Source organism: Drosophila rhopaloa, unplaced genomic scaffold, assembly GCF_018152115.1.
Source record: "Drosophila rhopaloa isolate 14029-0021.01 unplaced genomic scaffold, ASM1815211v1 contig_2, whole genome shotgun sequence".
Taxonomy (NCBI): Eukaryota; Metazoa; Arthropoda; class Insecta; order Diptera; family Drosophilidae; genus Drosophila; species Drosophila rhopaloa.
The window spans coordinates 8573958-8591555 of NW_025335083.1; the positions used below are offsets into that span (position 1 = coordinate 8573958).

Sequence of the window (17598 nt, forward strand, 5' to 3'; positions counted from 1 at the left end):
CTGCCACCGCACATCTGTGATGTTGAACGTGGCCTCATCCACTTTGCCGTTAGTGGGTCGCTCACAAATGTATTCCCGTTTTTATTGCTCTTATCGGAGTTTGGTTCCGCTCCAGAGCATGACAATGTCAGAAGCGGAGTCGTCCAATTCGAGTGGCTCGTGTCCTGCCCTCCGCTCATTAGCATAGCGGGTAACACATGACGCTCCCGATCCCGATCCAACCACCCATCCATCCTTCCAATTGGCAATTGAAGAGTCCGTCATGAGTCACGCCACGTCCTCGTCCTTTTGGTCCTGCGGGGGTGCCACCAGTTGGAAAAACTTTAATATATTAATTTATGCAAATTGCAAGGCAACCGAATGCGGTCGACTGCAGATCAATGCATGTCGGGGTTGCTCATTTTGATCGTTTTCACTTTAGTTTTAATTGTTTCGCTTGTCAGCGGAGCCAGAAAGAGATCAGCAATCGAGATCGGCAATGAGAGCATATGCTGCCGTCTGTGTGCCATAATTTGTTAGATGCCAAAAAAAAGGAGGAAAGTTTCAGGAGGAGTGGGAATGGCAGTGGGATTGGGTGAGCTCAGATCGGCTGTGGCATTCCAATTTCCAACGAAATATTTGGACAAGGGGCCAAGCGTCGCCGTAGATTTCGATTTCCGCGAACTGCCAAAGCGCAAATAAAGTTGTGAGAGCGCTGCAGACCCAATCCCAAAGCCCCCAGGGTCCAAATCATATCAGATGGGGCCCAGTCAGTTTGGCCAGAGGTGTCTGCGTTTCCTGCTGCGACTGGAAACTGTAGAGGTGTTGGCCTGGTGTCGGCGGCCACGGCCAGGTTTTATTGACTGATGGAAATCGCTCAAAGAGCAGTTGAATTTTCGCTGCGCTTGCTTGCCCACAAAATGTAATTAGATTGCCAGCCGAGGACTCCCATCGAACCGCAAGGCTGTGGTTTTCCCCAGGTCCCAGGAAAATACCCAAGACGCGTGCTTGGAACTCCTGCTGTCAACATCAGTGCGCAGGAATCTCGCCGAGTTGTGGCCAAGGCAATGAAGTTGTCTGGCAATTGACGCGCGATAAGCCCGAGAGACACAGTTCGAAACGGCGCGAAAACGGCCGAAACAAAGGCGATCCGGTCGCAAACGAAGCTCTGCCGTTGTCCTCTCTTACATAGAAAAATTTGCACAAACATCACAAAACTCATAAATAACAACAACAACGACAGCGGCAGCAGCAGCAGCAGATGAAGTTGCAACTGCAACGGCTACAACTATTGCATCCAGAAAGTGTCCACCTATGTGCAAACTCTACTCCTTGGCTATGAACTCTTTATCCAGCGATGGATAATGTGCCTTCCACTCCACAATTTATGAGTCACTTGGCAGCCTGTGTTCGGCCGAAAGCTATGCCAGGCATTTATTGGGTTAAGTTCAGCAGATGGAGGCATTGACATATTTTCATCGACCAGAGGGTGTGGGAAGTCAGATTGGAAGTGGATGAGGTGCAAGTGGGTTGGGAAAAGTTGGAGGATTCCGAGTGATTTTAAATTCGATTACAATTTGACTTTAATTTTTGTGAAAATAAAGTAGATTCGCACAGCCATTACTCGATATGGTATTCAAATATCTTTCATTTATAAAAAGTTGAAGTTATGAAATTAGGACTGTTTAATTGAATGTTTGGAAATCAAATGTTTGTTAATATAACTCATTAAAGTATATTATCATGTTGTGCAAACTTTCAAAAGCAAATAAATTTTTGATTTATCTTTGAATGATTTATTGATGTACGTTATGGAAAACTGGTTATGCACTGATGCACTGATAAATGATCACGAAAATGTATCCATTTGTTGTATTGTTTGAAAAATTGTATTACAGTTTATGGGATAAACTCTGAAAACATACTAACTTGTCCCAAATTATAACGTTGTAATTAAAATTTGAAGTAAATGTTTTGCTATAAAATGAATTTTTTGAGAATTTTATGATTTATGGAAGATTTTATTGATTTATTAATGATTTTAATATTTAATTATTCAATTAAGATTTTCCTTTTTGTCAAGTATTTTTTAAATATTAGTAATACTCAGTGTTTTGCACCGAAATCCGTTTTGCCTTCTGTCCAAAGTCTACTACTTAAAATCACCCACATAGGTAATTACCACTAGGAGCCCCTGACTTAACCACTCTGATAAGAAAACTCCAGGCATGTGCCTCATGCTGGCATTATTCGAGTTTATGGTGCATGGCATGCACCACCTCCTCCGACTTTCCCCCGAAATATTAGCATAGGGAAAATAGGAAAATGGAAAATATGAAGAGTGAAAAACATTTAACAGACAATTGCGTGCGGCGTGTGGGCGATCCATCAGCAGTCGATGGAAATATGCTGATAAGCTGGCGAGAAAGCCATTAGCAACGGGGTGGGGGGCTAGGTGGAATATCCTGCCTGAGTTTTTAATAACTGTCATGATCCTGCGGCGCCGCTTATTGGAAACCATTTGAAGTGGCAGCTTGGAAAAGTCGCGTGCCGATCGCAAGCTGTGTCCGCCTCATCCCATCATTATCATCCCATGCTGTGGGCCAGTACCGATGATCTGTCAGTTAGTCTCCCCCATTTCATCTCCTCGGATGTCAGATATCTGTGAGCCCTGTTTGGTTGTCTCTTGTCATCGCGGCATCGGGTTTCAATAATAGTTTTCGTTTTCTGCAGCTTTCGACTTGCGATGATGGATCGTGTTGCACGGTGTCTCGCTTATTGACTAACTGACAGAGGGGTGGATTGCCTAATGGGAATCCCCTGACTCGAGAACCTTTCATGGGGATCTGAAGTTTTATGAGCCTTGAAAGCCCTCGCATTCCTCAGCCCTCCAGTTATTTGTTTTATTCTCCTCTACTCTGCTTTTCCTGAAAATTCTCCGATAAACTTTAATGAGCATGTCAGAAATTCTACTGGTGGGCAGTAGAACCAACTAATCGATGACAAATTGTATTCTATCCATGTGAAAGTTGCAGCTCTGATTGATGTTGGAGAACCCAGACTGACTGTCAACAGTTTAGTGGATCGTTTAGCTAATTGCTCAATAACATACCTGCTGTAACCAGTCGATGGAGTTCATTAGAACAAGTGCATCGCGATGCGCCGCCGGCCCACAGAGCATTTTCATTTCCATTTCCCAGATTCCAAGCCCCGAATTCGGACTATTAATCACACAAAATTGTAGCACAAAATACAATTTCATTAATTGTGGCCAAAACACACTCGCAGAAGGAAAACCACACCCGCATGCCACTCAATAGAGTTTCCCACGAGTTCGGTACCGGTTACTTCACCTCCAGCTCCCATTTCAGATACAGTTGCTCCGTTTGCCCAATGTGCTCTGTTTGCTCTGAAGCCCTGACCCTTGACTGGCGCTATATTTAGCCCACACCCCCAGGTGGCTACCGAGGAGGAGCATTAGCCAGTGCGATCACGTAGCTTTATCCATCCAGCACAAGGTGCCGCAAGGTGATGAAGAGTTGGGCGTCCCATCGCCTCGACTGCAATTCACGTGAAGACAGCTGCCGCAGAAGCAGCCAGAGGAGTACATAGATGCAGCCGCATTCCGTGCCCTCATATTGTAGCTCAGTGTCAACGTCAACCACGTAATCAACTTACAGGAACCCATTGCCAGGCCAAACACTCTGCACTCTACACTGGGAACAAACAAGATGTAGTACAAGAAATCGCATTTTCAAGTGGTACAAATTTAGTACCTTTAATAAAAACAATTTTCTTTGAAGAAATAATTTTTAAATTGTGCAAAATTTTAATAAAGAATAATTTACTGATTAAAATCAACACAAAAGTAGCATAGTATGTCCTGGAAATTTAAAATAATTGTCTGACTAACACGAACATTTTGAGTTGAGTTTAGATACTACATGACCTTATAACTTTGCTTAAGTACAAAAATAGTTTTGTAAGGTTTATAAACCGGTAGAATAATATAAGTTGACATGCAAAATGTTATTTAATGTTGCCCAAAAACTAAAAACATATTTTTAAGATAAAATTTACTGAAAAAGACACAACAATCCGAATGGAAAATATTCTGGTGTCTTATGCTGCAAATAAATATTTGGGAATATGATGTAGAAATGAGCCAGTAACAGAATATTACATTTGTTTTAACAAAACCGTAAAATTTCAATGAATAGTTCTCTAAGTTAGTGGATACATATAAGCATTTTTTGCCAGTGCACACTCTAGCAACATCCCTTTCATGGACGGCAAAAAATTGCAACAATCCGCAGAGGCAACCCCCGAGTTCAGGACCAAGTCCTCCGAGCTATCTTCCCTTGAAAAAGGGCGGAGGGGAGGGGAGCGGAGGGCAGGGTGTCCTGGGCTCGCTAATGTTTGGTTTCATTAGTCCTGAGCGACAAATCAAACAGTTTGTGGCAGTTTGTTTGCTGTATTTTTTCCGGCATCCATCCGTTGTTTACACTCATTAGTTGGTCCTTCTGGCATTCGGTTTATTCCTGGTTCCTGCCTCCTGTATCCTGAATCCTGGATCTGGGAAAGCGTCGCACCCTTGTGACAACTAGCATACGTTGGAGGGCGCACTGATTTCCGATTTCGGTCGATTGTTGAGGGTGCCACTCTCGGATGTTGTTTCGTTTTCATTATTTAAAGCACATTAATAATCACATCTGACAACAGCAGCCGGAATAGGATTAGAGGCAGGAGGAGGGGGGAGTGACAGGAGTCGCGTATCGGAAAACTGCAAACAAATATTTGCAAAGGACACGGAAGAGGGGAAGTGGCACTTAACGCGCTTGTAATGATTGCGACTATTTGGATGGTTTGCCCACTTGGGTGGCTGCGCTTTTTATGGCCTTCGAATTGGGTGCAAAAGATCGCAATCTCAACCGAAAGTGGGTGTTGCACTCGATTGATTTGTGGGTAGTTTTTCTATGGTATTTCTAAGAGTAGAAGGGTCGATTATGAAATATCCACGAATTGACTTTGATTATCATAAATCTGGAGCGAGGGTGGTCCTCCGCTCTGTCCCCTAACATCTCTATTAACAACAGAGCCCAAACATGCATAATTATGATTGCTCCGCTCCTTTTAACCGACGTGTTTCTGTCGCCGGGTCTTCAAACAAAAGCGACAACGATATATCGGAGCGAACAACAAAAGACACTCAGGCTGCGACCACACACAAAGCAGCTTGGAACTTGGAGTAGCCTGAGATAGACAGCGAGACAATGGGGCACTTTCTGTGTGGCTGGCTCATATGTGAGCCGTGTATTTTGGTTATCGAATAATCAAGTTGTGCATCGGCCCTCGACCCCCACTCTCCCCAAAACTAAAACGTGGAAAAAGGGGAAAGACAATTAATTTTAAGGTCGTTTGATGTGAACACTTTCACCCAAAACAAACAGATACGAGTGTCCTTTTTCCAGTCGCTTTGATGTCGGTCGCAATAGCCTGGCATTTGCTGCAAGTGCGGGAAGGATCGACCAATCATTAATCACAGCGATTTGGATTTGTATAAATATTTAATTAACCGCAGAGCAGGGTAGGAGAAGTAGATGTCAGATTGAAAGGCTGCCTGTCGAGATCGTAGGCGCCATCGAGGTGGGGGAAATTAATGGAGTTGTTGGGAAAGTGAAAACTGATTTCCAGGAGAGACTCCATTGTGGTCAAAGCTCTGTCCGAGCAGATCCTTCCACGAATACCAATCAATTGGTCTGCCTTCGATCGCAACCCCACAAACAAACCAAACCGAACTCACTTGAGAAGGGCAGCCAAAATAAAATACTTTCGTGCGTGTTGTCCAACAAAGTGGCCTGAGTCTTCCCAGAAAACATGCATAACAAAGCGCTGCTCTGGTCGACATCGCCCTGTCTCCCGATGGAATCGAATCCTTCCCCACTTCCCAACCGGCACTCTCAATTTGTATTGTCATTAGCGATTATGGGCCTGCAATCGGCCGGGGGCGTAATCCGATATGTTGACAGAACGCATAAACGGGGAACGAGCATTGCAGACAGGACCAGACAGAACCGCTGACAAGCCTATAAAGCATTCGATCCTTGGCGCTACTTCAAAATGTGTTTACTCCTTTTGTGAGCTCAATAAAAACGTAATCAAACCCACAATGCGAGGGGGTTGAGGGGGATGATGATGATGCGTCACAAAAAGAGCAAGGATCGGGACCAGGCCAGGTTTTCCATCGAAAAACCATGGCGCAGGCGTAGCGAAAGTGAAATCGAGACGCTGCCACAAACCGAATCGGCAGCTGGAACACCTTCGCATCATCATCATCATCGTCACGATCCCATACCCTCACCTTTGAGATCTGTTTCTGTTTTGTTAGAGGCCCACAATGAACCAGCCAAAGTCAAAAGGGGCACGCGCTCAACGCTCAATGCTCAATGCTCGATTCTCGATTGTGGCCTAGACAGGAGACATTGTGACTGATCGGGGTCGCATCCTCGATCCTCGATCCTTGGACGATCGGTGTGTTGTCTAGACAAGCCGCAGACACAAGTTTAATAGACTTATTGTAATTGAGTCACAAAAGCCACTCCATATCCATTTCCACTCGGCACACAACTCTTTCCGCGTTTTCCAGCTGCCAAATACGAAAGGTGTTCACCCTTTAACGATCAATCTCGGTTGAAGGGCGCAATTTTATGTGTTAATGTTAAAGAAAATTTAATTAAAATTTGCAAATGTTTTGCCCATTTTCATTGTCATTCATGTCATGTCACCAAATGCCAGGTCATGTCGGGGACTTTGTCAAGTTGACTTGCCCACCTTTTTGTGGGTTATGTATGTCCCAAAGGGGAATAAGGCACAATGCGTATACTTAGTCAACTGTTTGCCTTTGCCCCTCATATTTCTATGGTACAAGTTAGCAAGTTAATTTTCCATATTTTCTTTGGCCCAACTTTGCATGTCTGTGTGTGTGTTCTTTGTGGTTGTGAGATGGTTAAACTTGGAACTTGACCACAATGAGTATGAGTGCTAATGAGTGTAGAGCGTGAAGAATTTCTTGTTCTAAATTTGTCATTGCCTTAAAGAACTCTACCCTTTAAACATATGTTTATTTGCAACTTTAAAATCCACTGAAAATAATTATTAACCATGGTGAGTAGTCTGTCATCTCTCACCCAACCACCCCAAAAAAAGGGCGGGGCAGGCGATAATCCTTTTGTATCCCATCGCATTGTTTGGCAATTTTACGCAAGAGCAAATCGTAAATGTCAATAGCAGCGCATCTGTGTAATGGGATAAGACCTCCGATTTGAACGCCGGGGGAGGCTGGAATCAGAGCGGTTTTGTTTTCACATGTGCCAACCTGACAATTACAATAATTCAAAGCTCAAAAGGGTCAGAGTAGCTGGGAACCGCCCCCCAAAAAAACCGTGCCAAGTCAGAAACATTTAAAGACAAATTAATGTGTATTTAAGCTGCCCCAATCCGCTCCAGGCCAAAGACTAATTGCCCCACGGAGAGTAAGGCTCACAGTGGAAATGGGAAAAATCTCACGCCTTTGTTGATTAATTAATCAAAGTAAATAGTTGCAAGAGCGAGCCAAGAGCAAACTCGCTAAGCGAGCAAACCTCTAAGGTCATTAGCGTAATCTAAACGGCCTATTGATAAGCTTTTTCCACACCTAATTGCTACATTAATTTTCCGATGAGCCGGGAGGCCACACCAGTGGCGACGGCGACTGCCACGCCCACTTTCCAGGCAGCGCCTCCGCTCCGGGCGGGCGTGGGAAACAGTTCGTCCCAGACGGCATATCGATCGGAGTAGGCCAGAGAACCCACCTGGGTCACCACCCCGTTGTAGAGCATCTTCAAGTCCGTCGCGTTGCAAGGCGGCCATAAATCGCTAGTATTTAGGGGTGTCCTGTAAAGATGGAACAATTTAATCGATTTTATTGTTTACCATGAAAACCATATGTTTTTAATTGAAATTCCAAGACATTTTTCACAGTTTTAATAATACAAAACCCTTATACTTTAAGTTACTTACCCCGTTTTGGCAAAGTGTGTAAGCCAGCTGGTTAATCGCTCCATCATGAAAATATCCGTGTGATTTTCTGCCATAATGGAGCCATACCAAAAACCTGGCATCACATATTGCAGATCATCAGCATGACCCACTCCCACGGTCTTATTTTCCTCATTCAGAGGAGCTGAGATACTTCGCTCACCCACGTAATCCGTGCGCATGTAATAAACTGGAGTAAAGTTTTTGGCCAGATGGACCAAACGGTGGACACCATGCCCTATGATTCCATCGGAAAAGATCCTTCCGAATTTCTCAATGTTTTCAGAGTTAATACCAGTAGTACCCAGGTAATAATCCTTGAGTCGTTGACCAATGATTGCATTTTGTTTGTAGAGAAACAACTCCGGAGCATACTCCACAAAGTTTGAGTCAAGGTCGTGAAGTAAATGATCGTTTTCCAAGTGAACTTCAGAAATCAGTAAAATTATTTATAAAATATATTTAAATAAAATTACCCCTCACCTCACCATTGGCTGTGTAATCCAGTTCGTTGGCCGTGTAACTGATCAGTAAAGGTACCTTGTTGAAGTTTCCCTCCTCGATTAGTTCCGTAGGATGCGTGAGTAGAAAGTGCCCATCGACCTCGTAGTTCCACTTCATGTTTACAAACTGATAGGTTTCCCATGCTTTGCAGACTTCCACGATGCGTGCCCAGGTCTCATTCCGTAGACACTCCACCACATCCGTGGGATCATACATGGGACATCCCAATTCACGAGCCAGTTTTCGTGTCCAAAAAAGGTTATCTATACCAAAGAGATTGGTGGCCGAACCGCTCATGAGGATTGCCCGATGGAAGAGACCTATGGAAAGGGGCGAGGCCAAGTGCAGACTGACTGCCATTGAGCCAGCACTCATTCCCAAAATAGTCACCATATCTGGATCACCACCGAAGTGAGATATGTGATCTCTTACCCATTGTAGAGCCATCACTTGGTCTAGATAGCCGAAGTTTCCCCTCGTATCGCTGCTATTGGTGCTGAGAAATCCCAGGGCTCCAAGGCGATAGTTGAAGGCCACAAAAACCACATCGTGATCTAGTAAGTATTGAGGACCTGCCTCGTAGGTGCTGTGTCCACTTCCCAGGACATTGGCTCCTCCGTGGATGTAAACGATTACTGGTAGCTTGTCCTCAAAGTTCTTAGTAAAAACATTTAGTTTAAGGCAATCCTCACTCATAAACAAGGTAATTCCTGGTTGTGGACACACAAGGGCATCGGATGTTGCCTTGAAGACCTCATCACCCCAGACTTTTTCAGGAAGGGGATTGGCAAACCTAAGCTGACCCACTGGAGGTTGTGCATATCGTATTCCTCTGAAGGCGTAAATTGTCTTGCCCTGGAAACTTCTCATTGTACCTCCTTGAATTTTACCCAAGGAGAGCTCTACCACAGGATCATCTCCAATAAAAGTCACACTTGTGGTTAAGCCTATTGAAATTACAAGTAAAATAGAAATAACCTGAAGCAGACAAGCCATTTTCGGTTTTCTACAAATAATGGAATAAAGTAAGGATCAAAAATATATAGATATAAATATTCTATTTCAATCATACCAATGAGAAATGCTCTGTGGGAATCTTGTGTGGTTCTCAGAGTCCGCTTATGTTTTCGCAACAATTTTATTAGTTTTCCCCTTTTTGGTGGTGCGCAGTGCGCACCCGCATGTTAAGAGTATTTCAGCGGAACTGCAGGTTTCGCACGGTTTCTACTTCTTCGGTTGGGACTATCTCAAAAACCACTTAGAGATAACTTGATCGATTAGTTGGTCAAGATTAAACTTCGTGTTGGCCTGAGTTTGAATCAAAATAAACAGAAGATTAGACCAACTATTTCGTTCTCTCTCAATCTGTTAAATCATGACCTTGTACTTTAATTACTGAACTCCAATTCAATTGAAACTTATTGCTTCATTGAAAGATTTTGTGTTCTGTTCTGGATTTGGGTTTGAATTTGGGTTCGGCTTTGGCAGCCGTTAGACACATCACCCTGATTTGCACCACCGATTGGTAGTGAGTCGTGGATCGGATCCTACGCCCGCAGATTTTTTAGAGTTTCCAGTTTAGTTTTTCTCATGCCAGCGACTGAGATTTAAATTGATTTCCTTATTAATGCACATCCCTCTTGTAATATTCAATTAAAACTACCCACGATATAACAGTTCCCTTGATTGACACAAGCCGAGTGGTAATTACTCGAGCTCTGGGAGATTTCGAGTTCTCCTTTTCAGTTGGATTGAAAACTGAATATGATGGCGGCGAAGGAAATCCCACAATGACCTTTTTGAAATGAATTCCCTTAATTGCGACTGCTTTTAATTGTGCCAGGAAGTAGATGTAGATGATCTTCAAATCCAACCCACAATGAATATTAATATTCCCTCGGAGATCACATCTCTCATTGCCGCAAGCCAGTGAAAAAAAAAAACAATTTTCACACATCGCCGAGTAGCGTAACTCGAAATTGAAACAATTTGCGCTCCCCAAAACGAATTTGCGACAATCTGGTGCCGCTCCTGAGGAGCGGAGCTCAATATTCCGGACACTTGAGTGCGCATGTGCACACCGCAGCACCACGGGAGGATCGCAACTCGGAGGAAACCACCCTGCCCATCCCAGTTCGACCTGGTCGGAGCCACTCGAGTTGTTGCAAATATATGAGTGGCCTCTTGACAGACATAGTCGTCGTCATCATCATCATCATCATCGTCGTCGTCGTCGTGGAAGCTCAAACTGTGCCACTTGAGGGCTCTTTGTGTACCCTTTGTGGCAGGCTGCTGCAGCTTCCTGTGGCTTGATGACGTCGCCGGGCAGCTCCAGACATGCAAAAATTTCTCACGCATCGCGGACAGATGTTGTGGGGTTAAGTGGGAGATTCTATTAAGTTTTCATGGTTATAGAATACCAGATTTATGAAGTTATATATATCATATCTCGACTGAATTCAGATATGTGATAAAATAATCTTTCTTGTTTAACCTTATAAAACTGTTTATACCAAGATATATTAGATTTTCATAGTAGTAGCTTCTATTTACTCTTCATGGTTATAGAATACCAGCTCAGATTGATCGGGTAAAATATCTAACATCTCGAACGAATTAAGAGATAAATTATACAAAATCTTCTCGTAGTGCACAAGAATGTAAACCTTATCAAAATGTTTATACCAAGATCCATTAGATTCTCTTTCTAAACTCTTTAAGTCAGCGGTGAACAACACTCTAAGTCTTTTAATTAACTTTATATTTTCAATTTTAAGACATGAGTTATAAACTGATTACAATTACTACAACTTTTCTAAGTTATTTGCCAAAGGGTTTCTAGAATATTTGCACTCACCTAATATTAAAAAACAAAAAGTTCATTAGAGCTACTAATTTGTAATAAACAACAAGAATCAATTGTTTTAATATCAATATTGTTTTACAATTTCAAGATGTGGCAAGAAATGTGGCTATTATTAATACAAATGTCTCGAAAATAAGAAAGCTGAACTTCAAACAGTTTCGATAGAATAGCAATGCCAAATATCTTTCGTACAACATTTCCGAATTAGCCTTCCCAGCTACTTAGCTGAGGTCACGCCCTTGGAGGTCTAGAGTCGCACCCCCAAAGGGAAATTAAAAGATCGATTTCATTAATTCCGCATATGCGAAATTTTCCTGCAGCTGCCTCGGAGAACACTAGAAAAACCAGCCATGCTCAGCCATGCAAATTCGCAGATATTTCAATAATAACCGGCTCAGCTATTAGATGACATTCCGAATGGAAACAGTCGCAACTCTCAAGTGACCAACATGCAGGCCTCCTTGTGGGTTTCTTTGCTCCAGGAGAATGAAAGAAACGCCACGCCCCTCGCTGAGTCGAAGGGCAATTCCAAATCCAATCCAAATCCCATTCACAGTCCGCAGAACAAAGACGAGGGAAATTCAAGGAAAGCAACAATTGCCGCACACGATAAACCACTTGAGTAATCAATCAAAGCGATAGGGAAACCCAGACGTGGCCGTCTTGTAATGAATATTTAAAGATGGAAATTATCGCAATCCGACAAAGGCGAGGGGCAGGACAAAGGGGAGAGGTCTCCGGCATTTTGCATAACTGATAGCGGAACAATAGACCAATATCGGGGAATGCTTTGCATACTCGAGCATACGAGCATAATGCGATAATTTGAGCACAAAAGTGCCGGCCAAGGGTTCAGTTTGGCATTAACATCTTGCTGCCTCTAATCGCCGAGTGCAGTAAGAACATATTTCTGTAATCAATACGGGGGAAAAGGAAAATGAAAAGTTCTGAGAGATCGCCGGACTCGCTGAAGTGAGCAAATGCCCCGAATGTGAAACAAATAACAAAAAGCCCTGAAGGACTCGCAGGATCCGAGTGGAGTATTACTTCTAGGGTTGCCCTCCTCTCCAGACCTTTGTGGTATTGTAATCAAAGTGACGTCTTATTTGCGCCAGACGAGGGTTAAGAAACGCTCGAGTTCCTGAAGAAAGGGGTTTTACCTTCCTTACCGTCCCTACAATTTCAGTTTCACACTATTGCTCCGCGATTGTTTGGTAAATAGACCCTAATTTCTAATAATTTAAGTGATCCAATCATTAAACAACAATGTAGCCATACAATTTATATTCAAAGCAAAATAGTTTACAATCATAACAAAATAATACTTAGTTAAATATGTTTAAATATGAAAAAAAATAAACAAATTTGAATACAAAACACAATAGTTTTTAATTACTACTTTATTTCTTTCAGGAGGACAGCAATATGGTTTTATCCGTTGCTATATTCAAACTTTATTAACATGATTAAGTAAATACTATTGCCTATCGAAAAACATTACTAGATGTTCACAGGCAGATATCTCCGAGATCACATCAATTTTTATAAAATGGAAATCGAATGCAGAGAAAAGTTTAAAATTATTGGCAAGCCTTTTAGGAACTGGTTTTAAAAATACTTTACTATTAACATACATTAAAACTATATGTTTGAATTTAGTTTATATTCTTTTTAATTTATTCGAATTTTCTATTTTTTTTTTTATGCATTATTTTTATTTTATTTTATTGATATTAATTAAATTCTGAAAATGTAAGGTTAAGTAGATATTAGAAGGACTTTATATTCATGAAACTTTAAAATTCCAAAAACCGGTTGACTACTTAATAATTCTTTGGCAATTATGACCATTAAATGAAAGCCTCTTACTCCATAAAATTAACAATGTTTTTTATAGCCCTAACATGCCAATAAAGTGGAAACTTGAAAGCAAAAAACTCCTCCTACTCAAATTTTCGGGTTTTACAATAGGAATTGATGTGCCCAAGGCCTAGGGCAAACCTTCAATTGGTTTCGGTGGCAGTGGCTCTACCCCCAATCACAATAAACAAACTCGGAAAGGGCTAAGTGAACCCTAAAACGAAAGTTTCCTCGGACATGAGATCGGAATATTTGCCACTTAATTGAGATTAATTGAAGTTATGTGCCCGATATGAATAAACAACTTTGCAGCCATTTTGTTTATGACTGCGTTTTATGTGCACACAACACAACACATCAGTTCGAGGAGTATAGCACTCCGAAAATATTATTAATAATTACAAGAACGAGGCAATGGCACCCCGAAAATAGTTATAGAGCCGAACCCTCGGCAGACGAAAATTTGATTAAATTAAATTGAGTGCGACGGAGTTTGTGGAGCAGCGGAAGCCGGGCATCAGTTCGAATTTATACCATATACATATACCATACACAACGCAAATCAAATGCTATTGAGCTGACTCTGCTCTCGGCTTTACCCCCTAATAAAAGATCTTTGGCGATCCCGAGGTGAATGCACTCGCATTCTAATGCTGCTGCTGATGTTGATGTTGATGGTAATTCTTGTGTTACGGATCTTCTGACTGCCCCTTAATTGGTGGATTGCTTTGGCTGCTTTGGCGTGCGTGTTAATAGCCATCGTTCGTTGTAAGTCACAACTAGCAATTTAAGCTAATTGACATTCAAATGCAGTTGAATAAACTTTTTGGGCACTGGCTGTGTTGCTAAATGATTGTAATGGGACTAGCTCAGGTCGTTGCCTCCTATACTGGCAGTTTGAAACTAATCTGTAAATTCATTTAGGGATTTACAACACCACAGGATCGTTCATCATCAACCCCATCGACAGATCGCGCCCATCATTTATAAATTGCCGCATCGAATAAAGGCAAACGCTTGAGTAAATCCACTTAATTGCCGTCTGCCTGCGCGAATCACGGGTCCTTGATGTCCGTGAAATACTCCTGGAAGCCCGGCCTTCGCAATCAGTCGCGAATAAATAAAGGAAAGGAGAGAGTTACTCCACCGTCCGGATGTGTTCGCACTCGTGTAAACATGCGTTTGTCATTAGACACACCGGAAATATTGACAGCATTCGACACGCGGCGCACGACCAGCCGGAATTCTGCGAGAGGAACTTGCCACTTTATTTGCCATTTGATTTTTTAAAATTGTAAAATTTTTCAATTCAACTGCTTCTCGATTGTTTTCCCAAGTTTCGCTTTTGCGCTTGAGTAAGCAGCGTTAGATCTTCGAGGCTACCCTGGCCAGAGGATCGGGTGGTTTTTTATTTTGTGAAGAGGGGTGTCCTTGTCCCTTGTCCCTTTCTGTATCCCTGTACGTGTGTCCTTTGTCTGGGCATCTTTGTTTGGGCTGAAGTGTCGTCGCCATGTCGAATTATCGTGTTTTTTAACTGAAGTACCTGAAATTTTACAGTTTAGACTTTGGGTTTTTTATTCCACCGAGATAGAGAGTTTACTAATTACATTTTATTGCGTAGCGCGAATCGTTTTGTCGCTTGCGGCAAGTGTGACAAATCTTATATTTTTTACGGTGTGAAGATTTGCCAGGAACTGTCGATTTCTTTTCTTGGCCACAATTTATTGCGACTTTGATTGCACATTCGAAAATTATTTGCCCTGGATTCTGGGAAATTGTTTTAGTAAAAGGCCGCTAAATGCCACGCGTTTCTAAACAATCAAAACAATTCCGGGGCTTGTAGAAATTCCAGTAAGGACAAGGAATGCGGGTATCTCACTATGAATTGTGGGAGAATGTTTGTTGAAATCATGTAATCCAATGCCTTAATTTCCACAAACACAAAACAAATGCAAATAATATGCACGAGAAAGAATTTGGGCGAAAAAATATAAAACGTGGGAAAATATGAAAATATTTTGTTATGGCTTGTAATCCTTTTCATATGCAGTGGAATAGTGGACAATGAGGCAGGGACAATGGATCAGTGTGAAAATAAATATTCCCTAGATGTAAGCCCATTAACAGCACACACACCTGACCTCAACTCAACTCAACTCATTTGACCCGACCTCAGTTTGTTTGGACAGATTAGTGAGCCAAGCTACTTAGCCGACGATCGGGAGATCACTTGTCCGAGCGATTGGGCCTGGTATTTAGTCCCGAATTTCGGTGAGTGTTTTGAGCCGCCTTTACATTTCAATTTTCCGTTTTCAGGGACCACTGTCCAATGTCCGATGTCCGCTATCGAGGGCCTGCGATCTCCCCTGTTTTAGGGCCCCATGCGGAGTGTGAAAGGTATTATCGCATTGACTCGATCTCCAATCGCCGCGTCCCTGGAGTTGTTGTCGTTTATGTTTTCAGTTTCATTTATCAGTTTGTGGAAATGCCAGATGAACAATGAGAAATTATGAGACTTGCTTTAAATCATTTACAATTTAACATTGCCATGATCCGATCCTGGGACTTGTACTCACACGGGGTTGTTCTAAGTTGCTCATTGGCCTCCTTATCGGATCTCTGGGATCTGGTATTAGGATTTTCTCGTCGTTAGTTGCCAATTGAATGATTTCCTATATGCGGTTTTAATTGCGGCAGCGCGGAGTTGACTTTTCCTATCCTCTAACTTTCCAAGGGAAGTTCCACTTAATTAGCTGCGAATTGTTGTTCGACTACGAGTCCGAGATGCTCAATGGATGATAAGCTTCCGGATGAAAAGGAAAGCGGAAAACTTTCTCAGCTCTCGGCTAAAGAGAGGGGTTGTATTGAAATAAAGCAGCGTAATGATCTGACAGATCGATGACTACCAGTCTTTATGCCGGGTATTCGAAAGTTTCCCTTAAGCATCTGGAATATAAAAAATATAAAATAACATTTTGGTGGAAAACAGGCCATGTAAACTAATTCGGTTTTTAACCATTGTATTAATGACACCAAATGTTTGCTTAGAAATTTTTTCACTTCTCGACTGATACTTATAAAGTATATAAACTTACAAATTTGTTTGCAATAGGCTTTCCTATTAACTTAATATTAACTTAATATATTCATAATCATTAAATACGGCTCTTAACATTTCGATCCGAAAGGTTGTAAAGTTCAGTGCGTGAAAAAATCTCTTGAGCACTCACATATTGTGAATGTCCATGGCCATATGTTTGGCAATCGCTTTAATCCATGGCCAAATCCCTTCAGACCAGAGCCATCTATCCTATTTGTCTGCCAGGGGCGTAACTTCCCACGACACCGCAGACGAATAGGGTAGATGCGGAATTTACGATGACATTTATGCGTAATTTTTGGTTGAATTTTATGGCCACAATCGGACCGAGTTCTGATGGGGAAGAAAAGAGTTCTACTTTCCACACATCCCCCGCAGAGAGAGTGTCAAATAAATTTGATTGGAAAGTGATCTCTCGTAATTGAAATGGAACAGTTAATTCCGGGCATCATTAAAGGGCCACACCCACCTTGAGTCCGGGAATCTGGGACCAGGTAGGATGTCCTTTCCCGGCAGCTTCATAATATGCAACGTCATGACTTTCTTCCGTGTCAACGCCTCTCGATCCCCGCTCGGCGCACCCTTTCCCATTGTCAAAGGATTACTCCTTTGAGTTCATATCGCGTGCTACGATCCTGATCTTTGGGCGACTCCTTGCCAGAAAGGCGCCGCGGGTTGCTCGCTCAGTTCGTGTCATAATTGCATGGCTTTAGGTTTGATGTGGAAGTGTGAAAATTATGGAGTTTCCTCACCCTTTCGGCATCTTAATGATTATGTTTGTTTCCTTTATCTCTGACTTAAGATCGCCGAGGGGCCCAAGGAATTTGTTTGCCAACTTTGCTTCATTCATATGCCTGAGTTATGACATTTGCTTTTGGGTTTCTAGGGGTTGGTTTCCTTCACAGGATTTCTTCCTTACGGTTTCCGTTTTTTGCGTGCTAAATTGTGTTTTACGATCAACGTTTTCCCTGATCTCAGCTTGGAGATATAGCTATCCCGACATTACGGTTTTTTTTGCAAGCGTTTAATTTTTTATCGCCTTTGAGATCGTGAGAAGTATTCCGTTAGATATACATTGCCTCATGAGAATGTTGCAACCATCTATTGAATTTAGGAATAGTTTAATATTTTAAATAAATTTTGATAATCGATACCTTTTAGCATCAGACTTAATCATACTGACAATAAGATGTTTTTGGAATATTAATGAAAA

General features: G+C 42.2%; 1 protein-coding gene across 1 annotated transcript; it reads right to left on the bottom strand.

The window, feature by feature from the left end:
* Nucleotides 1-7487: 7487 nt before the first annotated feature.
* LOC108042858 (esterase E4) lies at nt 7488-16976 on the bottom strand. Its single transcript, XM_017121328.2, has 5 exons — nt 16855-16976; nt 10700-10951; nt 8544-9565; nt 8038-8482; nt 7488-7911 (listed from the first exon to the last, which is right to left on the bottom strand). The coding sequence occupies exons 1-5, from the start codon at nt 16974-16976 to the stop codon at nt 7680-7682; spliced, it is 2073 nt and encodes a 690-aa protein (XP_016976817.2). The 3' UTR covers nt 7488-7679.
* Nucleotides 16977-17598: the final 622 nt, after the last annotated feature.

Excerpts from the sequence above, each read along its gene's own strand:
- LOC108042858 (XM_017121328.2), bottom strand. The coding sequence starts at position 16,976 with ATGGGAAAGGGTGCGCCGAGCGGGGATCGAGAGGCGTTGACACGGAAG. Across the intron at positions 10,952-16,854 it reads CCCAGATTCCCGGACTCAAG|AATCTCCCACTTAACCCCAC; the intron begins GTGGGTGTGGCC and ends AAAACTTAATAG. Across the intron at positions 8,483-8,543 it reads ACTGGATTACACAGCCAATG|TTCACTTGGAAAACGATCAT; the intron begins GTGAGGTGAGGG and ends TGATTTCTGAAG.